At 40.8% G+C, this 23,769-nt stretch overlaps 2 protein-coding genes across 5 annotated transcripts in view; one reads left to right on the top strand and one right to left on the bottom strand.

Annotated features, from left to right (window-relative positions):
• The window catches only part of LOC309475218 (V-set domain-containing T-cell activation inhibitor 1-like), a 194,946-nt gene that overhangs the window by 145,225 nt on the left and 25,952 nt on the right, over positions 1–23,769 (top strand). The gene's annotated exons all lie outside the window — the stretch shown is intronic.
• LOC309475160 (protein NLRC3-like) lies at positions 1,053–22,300 on the bottom strand. Of its 3 annotated transcripts, XM_082137809.1 has the most exons (9): positions 21,989–22,300; positions 20,359–20,517; positions 16,263–17,517; positions 15,646–16,232; positions 13,536–13,706; positions 7,179–7,352; positions 6,938–7,102; positions 3,580–3,626; positions 1,053–3,385 (listed from the first exon to the last, which is right to left on the bottom strand). In XM_082137809.1, exons 1-9 carry the CDS (start codon positions 22,123–22,125, stop codon positions 2,811–2,813), a joined length of 3,270 nt encoding a protein of 1,089 aa, XP_081993935.1. In that variant the 5' UTR covers positions 22,126–22,300; the 3' UTR covers positions 1,053–2,810. The 3 variants fall into 3 exon arrangements, with proteins under 3 accessions (XP_081993935.1, XP_081993934.1, XP_081993936.1); XM_082137808.1 differs by having other exon boundaries at positions 15,646–17,517; XM_082137810.1 differs by lacking the exon at positions 20,359–20,517 and having other exon boundaries at positions 15,646–17,517; positions 21,989–22,299.

Below are 23,769 nucleotides of genomic sequence, written 5' to 3'. Positions count from 1 at the left end.
AGACATTTTTACTGTATTTCGTCAGCAAAACAATTAAACAACACTGAAAAGATTTCTATCCCCCCTCAGCCTCGCTCTAGTGAATATGAAGAGACTTAAAGGGTCATGTTTTAACATGTTCCTTGAGGTTCACTTATAATGTTAGTAAAGTTTTTGCACAAAAATGTACAGTAGGCCTAACTGTAATGTTGAATGCAGTGATGTAAGAAACAAAACTTCCTGAAACATTGAATAATCAATTGAACCATCCACCTTTTCAAAGTGCTCAAAACGCCACACATTGGTGAAAAAAAAAAACTGCACTAAAACTCAAGCTCATGCATAAAAACACCTTTTACAAACCAATTGCAAATGTTTTATTGAAAGTGTAACATTTGAATGAAATGAACAAATCATCTGATTCTAATACAATTAAGTATAAAGTGATGCTGACATCCTGCCGATAATGCCAAAAACGTTAGATCGAGTCTCCACGCCAGGAATATCAGATCCAACCCCGTTATGTCTGGTACCTTAAACCTGCTAAACACCAAGACATACGAAATCGCATACTTCCTACTAGGCGAAAAACAGTATGTCACATAAGTAGTATGTCCGAATTCACAGTAGGCCTATACTCATAAAAGAGTAGGAAAAACATCCCGGATGATCTACTACTTCCGGTGAGATTCTGAAGTGTGCATATGATTGACACTTTACTATCCCATGAGGCCACAGGAGAGGATTTATGAATGGCAGTGAAGCGATGCAACTGACGCTGATAGATCACATGATAATGACAACATGGCGGATGTAGTGAGTCCGGATTATATTCATACTACATAGAACATACTTTTTTAGCAGTCGTGAAGTAATTACTTATTCAAAATAAGAACCTACTACCTACTCAAGAGAGTGTGTGACTTCAGACGCAGCCAAAGCCTTGTCTGGTGCCTAAAATCAGTGTTTTACTGCATTTGGTCTAGTTTGGTCCCAAAACTGTATTAAAAGTCTTTTATCAGCACAAGAGGCAGATGGAGGAAGCAGGGAAGAGCAGAAAGCAGGAGACAAAGTGATGGTAAAATGAGCAGAGTTTATTGAATAATCTTAGTTGTGTGTGTTTCAATGCTATGACTTCGTCTGACCAGCACAAATACAACAAATGTTATTATAACACAAGCAATAGTGGTGTAAATTACTGCTTCACAACATCATCCTGTGACGTTAAACCCTTGAAATGGAGACATTCTCTGATCTCTTACTCATGAAGACAAATATCCCTTAAAACTAAAAAACTGTACAACTAAACAACAATGGAAAAATAATAAAATAACTGATCAATGAATGATTCAATAAAATGAGTATATAAATGGTTTAAATGATTATTATAAATGATTATGATTAAATTGAATAATAAAATGATTAGAAAAATGAATTGAGCATAAAAAAGAAAGAAAAGAAAACAACACAACACAAATGTACATTTGTGAAGAATCCGTGGATCCTTCACCTTTAAGAGTAAAAAGACCCTTTTCATTCGGCACAACTGTGGTTACACCAGCCCTACAGCGGCTGTATATGAAGCCAACTACTGAAAATCTGCTGAATATTATATAATGAGACACAAGCATTACATATCTAGCCCTGCGAGTGTCATCGTAACAAAAAAACAAAAAACAAAAAAAAAACAGCAATAGCAACAGCATACAGTGCAGGTCCCAGAAGGTTTTTGGACTTCGCACTTAAAAAAAATCTGCATTTGATTGCATGAGATACAAAATAAGTGCAATCAGCAAACAAAAGATGCTGGAGCTCTACTTAGCAGTAACTTCACTTTTCAGAGACACCTTTTCAAATATTTTTAAGCGATGGTCTCTAGGGCCCCGTGTACACCTGTTATTAATGCTGCCTTCACATGCTATCAGAATCAAACATGTAAATATGAGTTTCTGTTAAAAATTAAACATGAATGCCTTGGGCATGAACTGGGAAGCTCGGAAAATTTTGATTCCCAAGTTGAATGTTTATATAATTGTCAATGAATGAGACACTAAATATCAATTTGGCTTTTATAAGATTTTGGCTTTTATAAGCCACAAAATACCATCTACTCTCCGCCTACTGACCTGATGCATAAACATTATGGGAAGAGCGCTAGCCAGACGGGATTTAAACCTTGGCTGGAGACCCAAGTTTGGTTTGAAGACGAAAAATGTACCAAGCACAATGTTCACTCTCCATTCCTGATTTCTAACACTCACTCAGTGTTCGGCTGGTCTTGTGTCTGTCAAAGCAGAAATGAAAGCTGACGCTCTCCGTGTGTTTTTCCATCGTCTCTGGCCGTGTTCATATGTGAGCTTATTTCATCTATTAGATTGAAAGATCAAAAAAAAAAAAGCTCATACATTTGCTACCCATAGACCCTCCCCTTGAAGAAATCAGGACAGAAGTGGTTAATAGTGGACAAAAGAGACGGATTAAAACACCAGGTGTAAACGGGAATGTGTCTCCTATCTTAATACCAGGTGTAAACAGTGTAGGCCCTGTTTACACCTGGTATTAAGATAGGAGACATGCCACATCTTTCATGCCATGTCCTAGCAGAACCTTAATCGATATAGTTCATTATATATTACATATTTGTTACACACAATTTGACAGCCATAGATTTTTTTCTTCACTTTGGAGAACACCTAAAAATGTTTTAATATCTAGAAACTTAAACCCCATTTTGTGAAATGTTTTGAAAAGGGTACGTGAGCTATATTTTTTTTAAACTGACACTCGTTTTGATGTTTTGTTATGTAACGTTTATAAATTTTTAACAGAAATTATTCACCCTCTTGTTCAACATCACACAGAAACATTGAATTTTCATAAAGCACAAATCCTGCATAGAGGGGTTCAGTGAATGTGGTGTTGAATGTGTACAAGTGTCTGAGTGCGTGTGTGTTAGTGATGCCATAGAAGGACAGAATGCCGGCCTCCTCGTCCACATACACTCCTGCTCTGGTATAGGGAGGTGATGGGGCAGGTATGTGTGTTCCCATACCAACATGCCAGGCAATCAGAAACTCCCTAAAGAAGCTCAGATTCCAGGATTTATCACTGGCTCCGAACACACAGTCAGTTCTTTTTCCTTTCCTTCTGATTCCTTTATATGCCACTGCCACATCCCCCAACCCACTATATTCAGCCTCCCAGTAACAGCGTCCAGTCAGACGCTCTTTACACAGAACCTGCGGACAGCCGTCATATCTTATTTGATGATTTGACTGGGCGTCAAATCTCTCTGGATGATCAGGATGTGACATCGGTTCTTTATTATATACCAACTTTTTGTTGCCCTCTACAATGGAGAGACGATTGTGTACCGTGTTTGGATCCAGTGTGAGACGACAGAAATCTGGACACAAGAAAACAACATTAATAATGCCACAAAATATGTTCAAGAATCAGATTGGCCTTGGATCTACTTTTCGGCTCCACATAAATATTTTTGACAGCATATACACAATCAAAACATTTTATATTTGAGACCTTATTCTGGTCTATTGTAAAATGGTGTCCTGTGAAGAAAAGGCATGTGTGTCGACCTACATTTTTGTAGTCCTCCTTTAAGCATGGTCTCTCCCCCATGATCCAGACTGTCGAAGAAAAGAAAAAAAGCATGTGCCATATTCTATTCATCTGACTCACCAAAAAGGAAGAAATAAGTCTTAAAAATACAACACAAAAACTTTTCACTCATGTCAATGCTAATAACTTTTGAACTAAGGTTTTAAAGAAAAGTATTTTTTCCTCTGATTCCGAGGCTCATGATGAGTCGATTGCACCATATGATGTTATTTTCTGTCATGAATCTTTCCACCATTTTGATGTTTTGTCCATTTTTCACCATCATTTCTGAAATCATATTCAGACTGTGCTAGCAAAGAGTTACAAAAAGAGTCAAACAATACCAAATTAGCCATTTTGTGCATTGGCCATTTTGAATTTTGTCATAAAATGCTGTATTTTATGAAAGCTTTAGCATACAACGTTGTAGTGTGGACTGTAAAAGGTATTTAAAAACGAAGACGTAAGTTTAGTCACGTGACTCATATTGTACCAATAGATATCATGTTTATACCAGTATTGTGCCTGTTATAATAATAATAATAATAATAATTCATTACATTTATATAGCGCTTTTCTCGGCACTCAAAGCGCTTTACATAGAAGGAGGGTATCTCCTCAACCACCACCAATGTGCAGCATCCACTTGGATGATGCGACGGCAGCCATATTGCGCCAGAACGCCCACCACACACCAGCTTACTGGTGGAGAGGAGACATATGCGCTATTCACTTTCACACAGTTTCTAAAATGTTACTTTGCACACTCTTCATATCACAGTCCTGCAAAGATGACAGAATTTACTCATATTTGCTGTCCAGCAGTTGCGTTTTAGACCAAACATATGGTGACTGAGTGTGATCTGGACACATCAGTGAAAGGTGAGATATTTTGCTAAATAAAATGATCTTTTCAGAAGAATTACGGGATACCTTTATTTATTTTTCCGTCTGTATCATCTCAGTGAGCTTTTGTGAGGGTTTACGAAGGTGAATTTAGCGTTTTAAGAAGTTTCAGTCTGGACGAGAGTCTTTTGGAAAACGCTTGAAAATGCTAGTGTGGACGGAGAGCGTTTTTAAAACGAAAACGCCATTTTCAAATGTTCCCGGATTAACGTAGCCTGGATTGAGTTGTTTAAACCTTTGATAATCTGATTAAAACTAAGGTAGGCAATTTTTTTTTTTACAATGATTTGTTTGTTATACTGGGGGGGATTCATGTTTTTGTTTAGTTCACATTGGCCTCAATTATTGCAATGTCCTTTTCCCAAGATAACAGCCCTGAGTATTTTTCTATAATGCCTGCTGAGTTTGGAGAACACCTGACAAGAGATCAAAGACCATTCCTCCAGAATCTCTCCAGATCCTTCAGTTTCTCAGGTCCATGCTGCTGCATCTCTTCAGTTCACCCCACTCATTTTCTATAGGATTCAGGTCAGGGACTGGGATGGCCAAGCCAGAAGCTTCATTTTGTGCTCAGTGACACATTTTTTGTGTTGATTTTGATATTTTTTTAATCATTGTCCTGATGGAAAATCCAATCACAGCCCATTATAAGATTTCTAGCAGAAATGGTCAGGTTTTGATTTATCTGTTGGTATTTGCTAGAATCCATGATAACATGTCTCTTAACAAGATGTCCAGGACCTCCAGCAAAAAAATAGGCCCACAACATTGAAGATCCAGTGGGATATTTAACCGTGGACTTTGGATACTTTTTATCCCTGTTTGCACCAAACCCATCTGGGTTTTTTGTTTTGTTTCATCTGACCACAGAAACCAGTCCTGTCTGAAGTTCCAGTAGTGTCTGACAACTGAATATGCTGTAGTTTGTTTTTGGGCAACTTGTGGTGATGTAGGGACTGTTTGATAAAAAAAAAGAAAAGAAAAAAAGATATGCTTTCTGACCCCAAGACGTTACTAATCTCTGCAATTCTCCATCTGCGATCCTTGGAGAGTCTTTGGCCACTCAAGCTTTCCTCCTCATCATGCATTAGGACGATATAGACACGTCCTCTTCAAGGCAGATTCATAACATCGTTAGTTGATTGGAACTTCTTAATTATTGCCCTGATGGTGGAAATGGGGATTTTTTTTTAATGCTTTAGCTATTTTCTTACAGCCAATTTCTATTTTGTGATGCTCAACAATCTTTTGCTGCACATCAGAACTATAATCTTTGGTTTTACTCATTGTGATTGATTAAGGGAATTTGGCCTTCATGTTTACATATATTTTCAAGGTGTGTTTATATAGTGTGGGAATATACTTAAGAGATATTTTACTCATAAGAATTTGTAGGGGTACCAATAATTGTGGAGAAATTGGAGAAAAACATGTATATCGTAATGTGAGTTTCCCCCCACTTTCTTGAAAGGTTAAATTTTTTTAAAAATTTTGGATGAAAGATCAAAAGGATAAACAATGCAGATTTATTTTCACAGCTGCCTTTGCTCATATTTACCAAGGGTGCCAATATTAGTGGAGGGCACTGTATGTATTTTCATACCTCCTCGTGCCCAGTAGCAAGAGTTTGGGGTGTGTCTGCTGTAGAAGGCTGAGCCAGAGGATGTTTAGGAGGTGTGGAAAAAGACATTCAGATTTCGTTACAAAAGTGCTAATAAAATTTGAAGAATTGTCAAAATACAAAGACAGACAACGGTGTAAAACAAGGATAAACATTGCCATTGTTTTTAAAAGATGGAGGAATTTGATGGAATGTTTGGTTTTCGATCGATACCGTGAACTTACAGAGTTTCTTCTCGACAGGTAAGCTAAACATCAAGTTAAAAGTATTCCAAATATGTAGGACCTTTTATTGAAAGAAGCCTATTTTTACCCATTGAGACATGTCTTCACTTTAATAGACCCGGAGTGATATTTTGAGCGCGGAGCAGATCACGTCAGACACGAAGATGTCAAGCAGCATGTGTTTACATTTAACAGGGATCTTCAAAAAGAGTTTTTCAAGTTATTTTGAACAGTAAGTTGTGAAAAAGAACTCAATGTAGTATTACACTGAATGAGATGCACCAGAAGCGCTCTCTCAGACAGCGCCCGATCCCGAATTCAGTTCTCTTTGCGCCTGATTGTTCAAATACAGACAAAGTTGTAAATGAAATCTCGCGTAAATACTGTCGGTTATGCCTGTCCATCCCGTCCCATAAACCACCATGAGAAAAATGCTCACTCTACATCTATATCAACTCAGTCCCTTAATTTAGAGTTCATGTAAGGAGTATTTTGTGAATTATCAATAAGAATGAAATCATATAAGAATAGGCTACATTTAAATCAATAAAAAAAGTGTTCATGTAAACATAGCTAGCGTCCATCATACCAGAGTTTTTCCAGTTTGCAGTTTGGATCCTTCATCAGTGCAGTGAGCTCTGAATCTCCAGGGTGATTGTAGCTCAGATCCAGCTCTCTCAAATGTGAGAAGTTTAAACTCAAAGCTGAAGCCAGATGAGAGCATCCTTCTTTTGTCACCATACAGCCAGATAATCTACAATGACAGACATCAAAGGCATAAATATATATAAATGTATATCCCCTCAGTTTTATGACTATTTAAAAATCACCTCAGCTTCTCCAGTTTACAGTGTGGACTCTTCAGTGCATCAGAGAGCAGCTTCACTCCAGAATTTTTCAAGTTATTGTTACTCAGGTCCAGCTCCTTAAGGCAGGAGTTTGACGATTGTAGAGCTGAAGCCACACTTTCACAACACTGATCAGTGAACTTACAGATGGACAATCTAAACAGAAGAATAAATGATTACATAATTGACCCTTATGTAAGAACTGCATTTGCAGTGTATTTAATACTTTACAAAACCCAGTAAACACAGAACATTCCCAAATAAGAACATTCTAGGAACATTCTTTTTTGTAACCAAAAACTAACCTTCTGTCACGGTATATAGATTCGCTGTCTCCTCTCTCGTCTTGTTGTTGAGTGAGTGTGTGTGTGTGTGTGTATGGGAGGAGCCGCTGATCACTGCCGCTGATCAGTTTCCAGCTGCAGCTGATCAATGCGCCTGCTGCAGCCGATTTACACACCCTATTTAGTCTCTCTGTTGTCACCTTGTCTTTGTCAGAGCGTTGTTGGATGTTTGGTGTGTTCCTGCCTGTACCCGTGTTATCCTGCCTGTTTCCCGTGTGTTCCTGCCTTCGTCTGAGCCTGTGTGTTCGTCATCATCGTCATCATCATCATCGTCGTCATCGTCCTGCACTCTGATCACCCGTGCCAATTCCTGGTTTCCGGTTTGTGTTCGTCATCTTCATCACCTTCTTTCACCACCGGAGTTCTGGGCTGACCCCAGCATCCCTGTGCTGCCAAGTGTTATCTCTGGACATTATATCATTCATCACCCACACCATCTCTGACCAGCTCTTCTAAATAAATATCTGTTTACACTTGCTATTGAATCTCTTCATCATTTCATCACAGAATGCTCTGACCAAGAATGGATTCAGCAAGTGGACCTGCACCTGATCTCAATGAGTTTTTGTCACGCAGCATTTCAAGAATGGACCAACAGGAGGAGAATCTGGCTGTCACAGGACGAGCAGTACAGACCTTGGTAGCACAGGTGTCCGAGCTGACCCAACAGATTCAACAACTCTCTCGTCCCACTGCGCCCAGCCCACCGCCGATTCCCCCCACTCCACCAGCAGCAAGCCGCCAGCCCGAACCTCGACTGCCTAACCCTGAGTTATACTCTGGTGAGCCCAATTACTGTAGAGCTTTTCTGACGAAATGTTCCATGTTCTTTGCTTTGCAACCTCAGACTTTCAATACGGAGGAATCAAAGGTAGCCTTCGTCTTGACGCTACTCTCGGGACGGGCGGCTCTGTGGGGAACGGCGGTGTGGGAAAACAAACATCTCTGCTGTTCCTCGTTCCAGGCACTCTCGGAGGAGATGAGACGGGTCTTCGACCGGGCGGTGGCGGGAAGAGAGGCAGCGCGTCAACTTGCCGATCTCCGTCAAGGTGATCGCTCGGTTTCTGATTACTCTATTGACTTCCGAACCTTAGCCGCCGAGTGCCACTGGAACGAGGAGGCGCAGTGGGACATGTTCCTGCATGGGCTGGCTGACCGCATCCAGGAGAAGATTTTTACCCTGGACCTGCCCGCTAAACTGGATGGACTTATTGAGCTGGCTTTGAGGGTGGACGCTCGCCTTAGCCATCTGGGACAACGGTCCAGGACGGTCTCTCATCCCGGGAGCGTCGAATGCCCTCAGGCCAGCGGCGGTGATGCGGTCAGCCCCGTCTTCGATCCCGAGCCCATGCAGGTGGGTCGAGCTCGGCTTTCCCGGGAGGAGAGAGAGAGACGGAGATCCCGGGGCCTTTGCCTCTACTGTGGCGGAGTTGGACACTTCCTCAACAACTGCCCAGTAAAAGACCGGGCCCGGCAGTAAAGAGGAGGCTACTGTCGGGCGGGATCTCCGTGGATAAGACCTCATCCTCTACTCTCCTTCCGGTAAGACTGCTGTGGGCAGCCCGGTCCCACGTCTGCCAAGCACTTTTGGATTCTGGGACGGAAGGTAACTTTATGGACTTGTCACTCGCTCAGACACTCAACATACCCATCACTTCACTTAAGGACACCATTTCTGTCAGTGCACTAAATGGCCAGGAACTCCCCGCCATCACTCTTACTACCAATCCTCTGACACTCATCACATCTGGCAATCACACCGAACAGATTTCATTTTTGCTCCTGGACTCACCCCTGGCTCCCATCGTCCTCGGTCATCCTTGGCTGGTTCAGCATAGCCCAAGGGTTGACTGGGGACACAATTCTGTCTCGTCATGGAGTACTCAATGTCATGAGTCTTGTCTTGTGTCTGCCTGTTCATCTGTGTCTTGTTCTGTTTTTCAGAAGGAGGCTGTGAATTTATCTAACGTGCCCTCAGAGTACCTCGACCTGAAGGAAGTGTTCAGTAAGTCCCGTGCTGCTTCTCTCCCTCCGCATCGTCCCTATGACTGTGCTATAGATTTACTCCCAGGTAAGTCTCCGCCTAAGGGCAAGCTTTACTCGCTTTCTGTTCCAGAAAGGGAGGCCATGGAGAAATATATTTCTGATTCTCTAGCCTCCGGATTCATCCGCCCTTCCTCTTCTCCTGCGGGGGCGGGGTTCTTTTTTGTGGGGAAGAAGGATGGTTCTCTGCGACCTTGTATTGATTACCGAGGGCTGAACAACATCACGGTAAAGAATACTTATCCTTTGCCGTTGATGTCTTCAGCTTTCGAGAGGTTGCAGGGAGCATCCGTCTTCACAAAGTTGGATATACGTAATGCCTATCATTTGGTTCGCATCAGGAAGGGGGATGAGTGGAAAACCACATTTAACACCCCCAGGGGCCATTTTGAATACTTGGTTATGCCCTTCGGGCTATCCAACTCCCCAGCGGTTTTCCAAGCACTCGTCAATGATGTGTTGAGAGACATGGTTGATCAGTTCATATATGTCTACCTGGATGACATATAGATTTTTTCTTCGTCTCTCCAGGAACACGTTCAACACGTCAGACGAGTGCTTCAGAGGTTGCTAGAGAATGGGCTTTTTGTCAAGGCGGAGAAATGCGCTTTTCATGCACAGTCTGTTCCTTTCCTAGGTTACATCGTCTCTTCTGAGGGAGTGCGTATGGATCCTGACAAGGTTAAGGCTGTGGTAGACTGGCCAAGTCCAGATTCCCGTAAGGCCCTACAGAGGTTTCTGGGGTTCGCCAACTTCTATCGGCGGTTCATTCGCAACTTCAGCCAACTAGCCGCACCTCTGACTGGCTTGACCTCCCCCAGAACAACGTTCAGGTGGTCCGATACAGCTGAGGCTGTATTCTCCAACCTCAAGAGTCGCTTTGTTTCGGCTCCCATCTTAGTCGCCGCTGATTCCTCACGTCAGTTCGTGGTGGAGGTCGATGCGTCAGAGGTGGGGGTAGGTGCAGTTCTATCCCAACGTTCTTCCTCAGACGACAAGATGCACCCTTGCGCGTTTTTGTCCCATCGTTTATCACCTGCCGAACGTAATTATGACATCGGTAACAGAGAGTTGTTGGCCGTCAAGTTAGCGTTGGAGGAGTGGCGTCATTGGTTAGAAGGGTCGGGGGTACCTTTTATCGTTTGGACCGATCATAAGAACCTTGAATATATTAGATCTGCTAAAAGACTCAACTCCAGGCAGGCTCGATGGGCACTTTTTTTCGGACGTTTTGACTTTTCTCTATCGTACCGCCCCGGGTCCAAAAACATCATACCCGATTCCTTATCTCGCATTTTTGATCCATCCGAACGCCCGGTTACTCCCGAGTGCATTTTGCCTGAGAAGATAGTTATCTCCACACTCACATGGGAGGTCGAGTCGAAGGTCAAGTCGGCCTTAGAAGGGGTAACGCCTCCGTCCGGTTGCCCACCGGGTCGATTGTTTGTGCCGGAGGAGTTACGGTCCGAAGTTATTCGATCGGGTCATTGCTCCAACATTGCTTGTCATCCAGGAGTAAACCCGGACTAGCTGTTTAGTAAAGCTACGATTCTGGTGGCCATTAATGGCTCGCGACATTCACAGTTTTGTTTTGGCTTGCTCAGTTTGTGCCATTGGTAAGACGTCCAGTCGACCTCCTGATGGGTTACTCCATCCGCTGTCTGTCCCTTCGAGACCCTGGTCCCACATAGCGCTAGATTTTGTCACCACCCTCCCGCCCTCTAATGGCATGACGGTTGTTTTAACCGTAGTGGACCGGTTCTCGAAGGCGGCACATTTTATTCCCTTGCCCAAATTACCTTCAGCCAAGGAGACAGCGGTGACTGTTGTAGACCACGTCTTTCGTTTACATGGCCTCCTGATGGACGTGGTCTCCGACAGGGGGTCCCAATTTGTGTCCAAATTTTGGAAAGAGTTCTGTAAATTACTAGGGGCTACAGTCAGTCTGTCTTCGGGTTACCATCCCCAGAGCAATGGTCAGACCGAGCGAGCCAACCAAGATTTGGAGAGAGTGTTGCGATGTTTGGTATCCAAGAATCCTTCATCCTGGAGCCAACAACTTTCTATGGTTGAGTACGCACATAACTCGTTACCAGTGTCATCCACGGGCCTCTCTCCGTTTGAGTGTAGTCTAGGGTACCAGCCACCAGTCGCGGTCCCCTCCGCTCACGCCTTCGTCCAGAGGTGTCACCGCACATGGACCAGAGCCCGTGAGACTCTGCTCCAGGTGGGGGCGCGCACTAAGGCTAAGGCCGATCGCCACCGGTCAAAGCCTCCCGTATACGTCGTCGGTCAAAAAGTGTGGCTTTCTACCAAGAACATTCCGCTCCGCTCCGTGCCTAATAAGCTAGCTCCCAAATTCATCGGCCCGTTCACTGTCACCAAGATCATTAGTCCGGTGACAGTCCGCCTCAAACTTCCTCCGGCGTAGAGGAGAATTCATCCCGCCTTTCATGTCTCCAAATTGAAGCCTGTTTTTCGTTCTCACCTTAATCCGCCAGCCCCGGTTCCCCCACCGCCGCGACTCGTAGACGGGGAACCTACGTATTCGGTCAATCGTATTCTGGACTCGAGACGGAGGGGACGCGGATTTCAGTACCTGGTGGACTGGGAGGGTTACGGTCCGGAGGAGAGAAGTTGGGTTCCTGCTAGGGACATTCTGGATCACTCCCTTATTGATGATTACAATCAACAGGTAAGACCAGGAGGCGCTCCTAGGGGGAGGGGTACTGTCACGGTATATAGATTCGCTGTCTCCTCTCTCGTCTTGTTGTTGAGTGAGTGTGTGTGTGTGTGTATGGGCGGAGCCGCTGATCACTGCCGCTGATCAGTTTCCAGTTGCAGCTGATCAACGCGCCTGCTGCAGCCGATTTACACACCCTATTTAGTCTCTCTGTTGTCACCTTGTCTTTGTCAGAGCGTTGTTGGATGTTCGGTGTGTTCCTGCCTGTTCCCGTGTTATCCTGCTTGTTTCCCGTGTGTTCCTGCCTTTGTCTGAGCCTGTGTGTTCGTCATTATCGTCATCATCATCGTCGTCATCGTCCTGCACTCTGATCACCCGCGCCAATTCCTGGTTTCCGGTTTGTGTTCGTCATCTTCATCACCATCTTTCACCACCGGAGTTCTGGGCTGACCCCAGCGTCCCTGTGCTGCCAAGTGTTATCTCTGGACATTATATCATTCATCACCCACACCATCTCTGACCAGCTCTTCTAAATAAATATCTGTTTACACTTGCTATTGAATCTCTTCATCATTTCATCACACCTTCCCAGAAGGCTGCAGGGAGGTTTTTTTGTAACAACCAAAAGAGAACTTATACAGAACGTTCCCTGCAGGTTATTTTTAGGTTTGACTAAAGTGAACCTTCCCAGAACATTATCCTAGTTAAAGTTAATACAATAACTGTTTATTAATTTGTTTAATGTCTGTGACTAAATTTCATATTTTAAAAACTCTAAAAGTAAAAAAAAAAGTCATTGTTATTTGGTGCTGAAATAACATAAAATCTGGGTAATTGTGGTACAGTGACAAGCCCATATGAAATCTAACATGTTAATGGAAAACTTTCCAGGATAACCAACAGAGAATGTTAGGATATCTGTTCTGGGGATGTTCTGGGAACCAAAAATTGTTAGCTGGGGCAAAATATCCAAGAAGAGCTTTCAGTGAGCAGTGTAACTTTCAGTAAAATGTGTTCATAAAGTGGTACAAATGTATCTGATATTCTTTGGGCTGAAATTAATTGTGACATTCCAAAGATTTGTATCAGTTGTTTCTTCTTTATATGTATAGGCAGTATATATAAACTTAAATCATGCTGTAACATTATTTGAAACTGGCAAATAACAATATATTTGATAATTTCCACTATTATCCAACAAATCCACTCTCTATATACTGTTGGTAAAATGTATTGAAATATATATACAAAGGAATCTGACAAACAAACCTCAGTTTTTCTAGTTGACAGTTTGGACTCTTCAGTGCATCAAACAGCAGCTTCCCTCCGGAATCTTCCAAGTTATTGCTACTCAGGTCGAGCTCTCTCAATGAAGAATTTAATTGTAGAGCTGTAGCCACACTTTCACAACACTGATCAGTGAGATTACAACCTGAGAATCTAAAAAAAAAAAAAAAATTCGCTTAAACTGATACTAAATACAAAACAACGATAATAAATACAAAACAACCGCGCCACTTATTACGTCATCACGTTGGAAAGGTCACGGAAAAAAAAAGAAGAAAATAATAATAATAAATTAAAACAAAGATGTCGGACGATTTTGAAGTTGGAAGAGAAAATGAGATGGAATTTTTCACCCTTTCCTACCTTTTTGAACCGGAGTACACAGACAAATAACTTAGATGACGTGACGCGTGACCTTTCGAACGTGATGACGCCATGCGTGGCGCATCGCAGACCAGCACATGCAACGTGATGACGCAATGCGTCGAACAATTGTGGTAAAAAAGTATATACATTTTTATTTATTTTTAGAAAATGACCGATCGTTTCGCCAGATAAGACCCCATTCCTCAGCTGGGATCGTGCAGAGCCCTTTGAAGCACTTCAGAGCCCTTTGAAACGGCATTGATTTGAACTCCAACATTCTGGTTGCCGTTAAAGCCAATTGTGTGGAGAAAAATCCTGAAATGTTTTCCTCAAAAAACTTAATTTCTTTTCCACTGAAAAAAGAAAGACATGAACATCTTGGATGGTATTGTCGTGACTCGTGAGTATATTATCAGGAAATTTTCATTTTGAGGTGAACTAATCCTTTAACAGTAACTGTCTCCCTCTTCACCGTAAATACGTTCTTCTGGATACATTTTTAGTGCATCATTCTGTAACCAATCATTTGGCCGGATCCCGTGATTTCCTCAGATATAATAACCACTGGTGGTGGTTGAGGAGAGATTCCCTGATATGAATTGTAAAGCGCTTTGAGTGTAGGCCTACAGTAGACATATGAAAGCACTATATACTGTAAATGCCTCATTCATTCATTCATAAAGCTGTTTTACAAAAAGTGTTTTCACCTGTAGGCTAAAGTCTATTCCGGCGCAGTATATTATATAATGGTAGCGTAATGCTATGTTGTTAGATTGGCACCTGTAGAATTTCCTTTTGTTGAAAGCCCAGATTAAAGTAAAAAGCTATTATTTTGTATAGATTCATGTCCGAGGCTGTTCAGCTTCACAAGCACATTTCTTTACACACACACACACACACACACACACACACACGTTTATTCTGATGTTGTAAATAAAATCTTATTGCATCCACTTTCTGAAGGCCAAATAAAGTGCTGCTTTTGCTTTCACATAAAAACACACCGTCTCACAACATGGCGGCCACAACACTACTACGATAACTGAAGCCACACCTTCTTTCTTTGTGTATGCATTTGGGCGGCATTATGCAAATATTTCCACCTAGTGATGTGGGTATGTGAGGGAGAATTTGATCGAGGTGTTTTAGGTAGGTCTGGATCTGCCTTCTCTTCTAGATAAAATAAATCTTTTTGTGGGAGACTTTGAGCTTTGCAGACCTGATAGATGCACAAACAGCTACATAACACACTAAAGAAAAAGGAAAACATGAAAAATCATCATATGACCCCTTTAAATCAAAAACAACTGCTCATACTGTATGTGTGTAGCATCTTTGTTTGGATCATGATTAAAATGCAGTGGTTGCCTCTAATTTCAAATGGCTATGGATATTATTAGTTTAAGGCCAGTTTGGCCTGTTATATAGAAAATAAACAACTAATAAATTTGCTTGAACAAAGAAAAAAAATCAGCAACCCATATCGGAATCTGCAAATTTTTCTAAATAACTGGCCATAAAAAATCATGATCGCTAGAATATAAACTGTTATTATATCGAGATTACTCATTCCATGTTTAGACTTCTCTTCCAATCGTGCTAAACTGCTCTGGAACAGTGATTACAAAAAAAAAATATATATATATATATATATATATATATATATATATATATATATATATATATATATATATATATATATGCCACTTTATGACAAAATGCTTACAGGGCTTTTCTGCAGTTCCTCACAGCTGGTATCAGTCTTCTTTTGCCTTCTTCTGATGCGTTTATTTTCTTGGAGTCCAGTTCATCCAGCGGCTCATCTGACATTTGAATGATGTAGGCTATTGTTGAGCAGTGAGCAGGAGAGAAATCCATGCCTGATTTCACAAACTCCTGAATCTCTCTGTAGAAAGTCTGATCATTCACTTCCAGCAGACAGAGGAACAGATTTATGGATTTATCAGCTGAGAGTTGTTCATTACCTTTGATTTTATCTTTAATATACTTTGCGGCTCTTTTGGTGGCAGAACAGTGGGTTATGCGAACACTGTGCTTCTTTTGGGAGCGCAGAAACAATTGCAGAGATGCCCTGAAAGAATCATAGACACTCTTGATGGTATTTGAGTTATTCTCTGTGTGTGTCAGTAGATCCTGTAAGAGTCTCTGATTGGACTCCAGTGAAATGCCCAGCAAGAATCGCAGGAAAAGATCCAAGGCTCCATTCTGCAATGATTCATCAATTACTTCTTTGAGCCGCATGTCCAAAGACTTTTGCTGGGAGTGAAACTCATAGAAAGCTGCCAGAAACTCCTGAAAGCTCAGATGTATGAAGCAGTAGACTTTCTTCTGATGAATCACAGATTCCTCCTTAAATATCTCAGTGCAAATCCCAGAATACACTGAGGCATCAGTGACGTCTATGTCGCTCTCAATCAGGTCCTCCTCATAGAACATCACATTGCCCTTCATCAGCTGTTTGTGAGCCAGTTCAGCAAGTTTCAAAATCATGTCTCTGTTGGACTGCAGGAGTTTCTCTGGATCTCTCTCTTCATACTTCTGGTTCCTCATGTTGATCTGAATCAGAAGGAAGTGGATGTACATTTCAGTCAGAGTTTGAGGGATTTCTGCACTGAGATCTTGTTTCAGGATGTTTTGAAGCACAGTGGATGTGATCCAGCAGAAGACGGGTATGTGACACATGATGTGGAGGCTTCTTGATTTTTTAATGTGTGAGATGATTCTGCTGGCTTGATTCTCGTCACTGATTCTCTTCCTGAAATATTCCTCCTTCTGAGGGTCATTGAATCCCTGAATTTCTGTCACACGGTTGATGTATTTGGAGGGGATCTGATTGGCTGCTGCTGGTCTGGAGGTGATCCAGATGTGAGCAGAGGGAAGCAGATCTCCTTTTATGAGGTTTGAAATCAACACACCCACTGATGAAGTCTCATCGACATCAGAAACTTTCTCATCATCAGAAAACATCAGTGTAATTCTGCATTCATCCAGACCATCAAAGATGAACACAACTTTACATTCGTCATAAATCTTTGAGTCCAGTTCTTTAAGTTCAGGATGAAAGTCCAGCAGAAGACTGTGAAGACTGTACTGATGATCTTTAATCAAGTTCAGCTCTCGAAATTGAAGCACAAACATGAAATCTACATCCTGATTGGCTTTTCCCTCGGCCCAGTCCAGAATTAACTTCTGCACTGAGACGGATTTTCCAATTCCAGCATTGCCTTTAGTAAGAACAGTCTTGATTTGGTCTTTCTCCTCACATCCTGGTTTAGGTAAAGGTTTAAAGATGTCATTGCAGTATATTGAAGTATCTTGTGAAAGTTGTGACCAAAGTGTTTTCTCCATCTTTATAATCTCATGTTCTTCATTCACCCCTTTAGCATCTCCCTCTATGATGTAGAGTTGTGTGTAGATCCTGTTCAGGAGGGTTTGATTCTCTTGTAGATTGATTCCCTCAAATAAGTGCTCATACTTGTTCTTCATGCTGGTTTTGTGAGTGGTTTTGACTGTCTTCATGGCATCACTCACTGCTTGGTAAGAATCCTGCAGTTCTCCAGTAACACCATTTTCCTCACTGCAAAAACATCAAAAAGGAAAGAAATTAGAGCATTTAGTCTACACTTCTCTGCACACGTGTTACACAGAAGTAGCTCTTTCAGGTATATGCCATGCTGACATGCCACACGAAAATATATTGTAAATGTATCTACATCTATGCATGTATCCTTTGTATAGGCAAAAATATCACTTGGCTCCAGGGGTCACTGCTCTATTATGAATATAACAAGAACTCATACAGGGGCATTTCATATCTTTATTTTTGGGGGCTTTTTTATTCATTTTGTTGGAATTTTCGAACTCACATGATGTCATTTTACACATCAGATTAGTTTGCTTGTTAAGCTTAATGGAGGTATTTCTCCTAAACTAGGTTGGCTCTATTGAGATGTTTTAATAGTGATTTAATTTCACAGCAGTGGCAAACAATGTTGAAACTTAATGGCAAACATGATTGTTACCTGGCTGTCACTAATGAAGGCAGGTCAAGAACACATGGATGCTGCTCGATTTGTGTGCGTTAACTGTGTTGCTGTCACTTGCTAACCGATGTTAGTCGTCAGAATTTATGTTTTAGCATTCTTTATTAAGAATTAAATAGGCTTACTAGTACGTTGTTCTGATTAGCATAATTTTCTTTAACAAATAATGAAAACATTTCAACATAAAACATTGAAATAGAAAAATATTAGGCTCCATCAATGCGGCTTTGCATGAGCATAATACATTAAAGGATAATTCCGGTATTTAGCACTTTGAGTCAACATTTAACAACCCTTAACGTTTGTTTTCAAAACTGTGCAACTCACCGAGTGGTTAGTGGTGTTCGTTGATGATTAAAAACAAATATATCGACGCAATGTATGATTTCAATCAGTGTTATTGCTATAGTGGAACTATTTTTTCAGATACCTCTCAACCGCCTATAAACTTCCACTCGATATTTGAGTCTTGAAGCGTTAGTAGCGCAGTAATATCAACGAGCAATGAGTCATCCAACAGAAATCAATGGGATTTTACAAAATGCCAAATAAAACACGACTGAAACTGTATTTCGCTACGCTACTTGTTTTTAATCATCAACGAACACCACTAGCCACTCGGTGAGTTGCACAGTTTTGAAAACTAACGTTAAGGGTTGTTTTAAGGACATGTTTGAGCATGCCCGTAGCCAGCCACTCTGAAGCAGTCAAAGGCGATTCTAAACGAGTCAAAAAGTCGAGACAGGACCCATCGTCAACATTTCTGTGTCCACCACTCTAGTTCATCCAAAACAAACCAGAAAAGAGACTCAAAGTGCTAAATACCGGAATTATCCTTTAAGCTCATTCTCTAAACAGCGTTCAGACGATAGCTCTGTGGTCAGCGCAATAACAGTCAGCTTCAACCGTTCTGAGTTCGAATTTCAGCTCCACCATATTCATCATTTTGTCTCTAGTTTAATATTTGTCAGAAATAAAAACTTTTGAAATTTTCATTTATTGATTCGAAACACTTAAGAGCTTTGTTGTGTTTGATTTGATTTGTTGTGTTTTCCTGTCATCTTTATTAATAAGCATTTAGACGATAACATTGTAGTCTACATATTGTTAACCGATGTTGGCCGACAGCATTTATGTTTTACCGTTCTTGATGCTTAAATAGGTAACGGTTTATTAAAGTCAAGCGTTTTGTTTAATTATCAATGGCACATTACAACATAAATTTGCTAGGCCTACATTCCAGAAGAGCCGCTGCACAGACGACAAAACTGATGAAGGAAGATTGTCAGTCGATCGCACCAGAAAATGAAGATGATGAAGCTTTTATCTGCCAAGTCTTAAAACTGCTAAATTATTGTTTTGTGAATCATTCACGGAATTGAGATAACTGACAGTGATACCCGGCCATAGCAACGAAAGAACATTTTCAAAACAGATCCATACATTGAACAAATCAGAAAAAGACTGATTTTGTTGACTTGACTAACTAAATAGTATTGCTTTCAATATAAAAACCAATCAAAATGTAAAAGAACACTAAAATGTTTTAAGTTTGAAACCCCATTGCATATTTCAAGGTTTAAATAAAGTGTCGGGACAGTTTATTTAAAACAGGGTTGCATCGAGTTTAGAGTTTATTCCATTTTAAGCAAAGAAAGAAATACAGAATCTTATTCTTGCAACATTTTAAATTTGTATTGCCAAAGAAATTGCAGCAAAAAAAAAATAAAATAAATTAAAAGAGTACAAAATGAAAATAGTTCACAGCAACATAAATTAAGAGCAGGCGTTATTCTTTGCCTCTCTCTCGCAGACGCGCTGGATCTCTTTTTAGCAAGTTTCTTTTGTCTCCCTCACTGCGCGCACCGGGTCTCTCTCGAAATTAAACATTTCAGGGTAAAACCACAACATACAGACTAATAATAATACTGTATATGTCGCTGCTGTTTTGCACAATATCCCTTTGCGCCACCTGGCGGGCATTTCGCGAATGACTTTGAAATGCGACTGGTTTATTTTTGCCGCGCCGGCTGGCTCGGCGGTATTAGGCATTCTGGTTGACTACCTACTGTACATCTATATCAGACGGGCTGCAGCGTTCATTTTGTGTGAAAAGATTTTTTATTGATAAAATTAAACACTTTCACATATATTGTCTTTCAATAATTCAAGCACTTTTCAAGTACCTTTTCATAAAAATAGCTGTTTTCAGGGGTTTTCAAGGACTTACATTTTACAGGGTAAAATTCAAGTACTTCAAGCACTTTAAGCACCTTGTACGAACCCAGCAGAGAGAAGACAAAGCAATCGTTTTGTTTCTTAGCACTATCTGATGTTTCAGGTTCTTGTTTCAAATACTGGACAAAGAATCTCACGTGTGTTCAGAGGTCACAGCTCCACTTCCGAAATTTATGGGTGGAATCATTGAATGTGTAGACTTTATAGACACGCTGCTGGGACATGGTGCATCATCCTCTCCTCTCCTCTCTTTAGCAGGAGAGTTCTCCTCTGTATCCATTATTACAGATGCTTTCCTGAAAACATTAAACACAGTACAAGGAAAATTATTTTTATTAGGTTATGCATAAACACTGTGTTAATTAAGTCAACTTTACTGAGGCAGAATCAAAGGCATAGTTTTGAGCGACACTATCTGCATGTTTTCAACAGAGGTTTTGAGGGATTGAGAGGATTTTCTTCTTCCTGAAAATGCTAGTGTTATCGCATTGGACTTTACTCACCCAGGGTATTTCCCCCCAATTTTTTTTGAGAATGTCTGTAATTTTGTCAGATTTTTCAGATTAACTATGCATTTCCTATTTAGACAACATGGCGCAGGACATGAAAATGATAACTGCGTCGGGCTGAAACTAGCAAAAAACACTCGCGTCGCGCCGGGTGTATGATCGGGCCCTTAGTGTTCAGGAGAATGTTCATCATGTTCATGTTCACATATGTGTTTGCAAAGATAAAGGCCTCAAACCTGTGCATGTGTGTATACATGCACACTCGCACTACCGCACACACCCACACAAACACACACAGTCATGTACACAAACTATTTTGAGTATTACAGGATTTCTTTCTTACAGAGATTAACTTTATCTTCAAATCAACGAGGCCTACAATCAATCAGTTAAAAAAAAAAATCTGTACTAATTAAAATAAATCAAGTTGACAAAACTTGTTAACTGGCTGTCACTAATGAAGGCAGGTCAAGAACACATGGATGCTGCTCGACTTGTGTGCGTTAACTGTGTTGCTGTCACTACGTCTCATTGTGAAGGCTGCGCCCTCAGGAGGACACATTTGCAAAAAGGCCAAGAGGGCGGCAGAAGCTTGAGCACCAGTTGAGGTCTATCTGTGCATGTGCCTGGCATTAGCCAAAGCAGTGATTTAATAATTGTATCTAAAATATTCTGTTGTATAAATATTTATACATATTGCATGTTCGTAATAGACAACACATCCACTCAATTGTATGTATAATACCCAAATTGTCATTAAATATTATGGGTTCAGCTCAATACTGTAAGTTTAGCTCAAACAACAGTACTAGTGGCATAATGTTGATAACCTAAAAAATCAATTTCAACTGGTCCCTCCTTTTCTTTACAAAAGCCAAAAATTACAAAAAAAAGTTGCTTACTAAACTTTTCTCTGTAATGTTATAAAATCTTCTTTGCCAACACAATACAACGCCTAAAAAACAAATATGATTATAAATGATGATTTAGACAGCTATGGTTTAACAGAAGTGTGTGTGTGTGTGTGTGTGTGTGTGTGTGTGTGTGTGTGTGTGTGTGTGTGTGTGTGTGTGTGTGTGTGTGTGTGTGTGTGTGTGTATAAATAAGCTACCAGGAGTAACATTTGTAATAAAAACACAAAATTGGGCCTCCTCTCTTTCTCCTAGAGATACAGAGAGAAGACAAAGCAATCGTTTTGTTTCTTAACACTATTTGATGTTTCAGGTTCTTGTTTCAAATACTGGAAAAGGAATCTCACATGTGTTCAGAGGTCTCAGCTCCACTTCTGAAACGTATGGGTGGATCCATTGAATGTGTAGACGACACGCTGCTGGGACATGGTGCATCATCCTCTCCTCTCCTCTCTTTAGCAGGAGAGTTCTCCTCTGTATCCATTATTACAGATGCTTTCCTGAAAACATTAAACACAGTACAAGGAACATTATTTGTATGAGGTTATGCATAAACAATGTGTTAATAAAGTCACCTTTACTGAGACAGATGCAAAAGCATAGTTTTTAGTGACACTATCTGCATGTTTAACCCTCATGTTGAGTTCACGTAGTTTTGACACGGAGAGGATTTTCTTTTAGAATTTCTGTGATTTTTTATTTTATTTTTCCCCCCACCTTATTATAATAATAATAACCAGCCTAAAAATTGCTTATAAATCTCTTATTACTCTATATTATCACCAAATATAGGATTAATTTTCTTTTTTTTTTGTCAACTTGTTTTCTTTCAGTTAGCACAGGTTTTGTATTTCTTTTTGGATCTGATTGATCTTAGGCCTTCTTTATCTGAGCTTATGCTCCTCAATTTCTGAAGAAAAAAAACAAACAAAAAAAAACATTATTTGTGGGTAATTTTGGCAATATTGAAAATACGCAGGATTCGCAAAACGCTTGCTCTAGAAAGATGGGGTCAGTACCCAGCTTATTTGGACCAACTTGCTCCTCAGAATCACAATCTGTAAGTATGACTAATTACTGATATATATATATATATATATATATATATATATATATATATATATATATATATATATATATATATATTATTTTTATTTTTTTTACCAGGTGTTCAAAATACTTAGTTGTGTTTTATATTGTGTAGGTCTCCTGCTAACTGGCTAACTCGTGTTATTACTGTCTTACTGAAATACTTCTGCTAATCAGCTGCGGGCCACTATTACCTAAAACTGTGTCTATTAATGCAGATTGTCGTTCTCACTACTTTGAGTAAAGATAAAGGATCGAGCTAAATTTGTTTTTATAAAACGGATAGTTCCAGTCCTTGATTCTGATTGGTTGAGCCGCGTTCAAAGCTGTTGTAAAGTACTCAACAAACACACACCTGTGACCGCATTACATTAGTGTTACTGCGCAACTGCCGTTTGTGATTCTTTGTGCGATAGGAGAACACTATAGGGAAAGACATTTTGGACATTTCACACACCATTGCACTGCCTGTTTGGTTTACCTGTTTACACGTTCATAGCGTGCGTTTTGTCCTGCTCAAAACACACGTTTTCGACGCCCATTTACGAGAAACGCGCGTCAAAAACGTGCGTTTTCTGTGACCCCAAAGCGCACGTCCAGAACGTGCGTTTTAAATAGCGGATCACACGTCAAGGACGCGCGTTTTGATGCACAAAGCGCACGTTAAGAACGCGCGCTTGTATGGCAAATCGCGCGTCAGGGACGCGCGTTTGTCTGTCGAAACGCACGCTTTTGACGAGTCAGTGTGCGTTCAGACGCCTAACCAGGCGTTTATGAATACTTTGGCTTCAGGGATGTAACTTAGTGGAGGCTAAACGCACGTAAACGCCGTTTACGCACCTCCCAAAATTTGGAAATAGCGTTTGCCCACTTCCAAAGTGCGTTTATCCACCTCTAAATTTCACGTTATTTGAGCGGACTTTGCTTTTCCAGTGCGTGATCGCCGATCGGCACATGATTCGAGCATTTGGGCCGTTAACTACAGAGCAGAACGCGCAGCGCGCAAACACGGAGCAGAGAGCGCAGCGCGCCGAGTTGA

This window comes from Leuciscus leuciscus, assembly GCF_965113295.1.
Source record: "Leuciscus leuciscus genome assembly, chromosome: 15".
NCBI classification, from domain to species: Eukaryota; Metazoa; Chordata; class Actinopteri; order Cypriniformes; family Leuciscidae; genus Leuciscus; species Leuciscus leuciscus.
This window is presented reverse-complemented; position numbering and strand designations above follow the sequence as displayed.

Bases quoted from the DNA above. Each gene is read 5' to 3' on its own strand.
- LOC309475160 (XM_082137808.1), bottom strand. From the start codon at position 22,125: ATGGATACAGAGGAGAACTCTCCTGCTAAAGAGAGGAGAGGAGAGGAT. The intron at 20,518-21,988 runs GTGAGATTCCTT...TAATGTTTTCAG, and splicing joins GCTGAGACCTCTGAACACAT to GAAAGCATCTGTAATAATGG. The intron at 3,386-3,579 runs GTAGGTCGACAC...TCTTGTGTCCAG, and splicing joins TAAAGGAGGACTACAAAAAT to ATTTCTGTCGTCTCACACTG.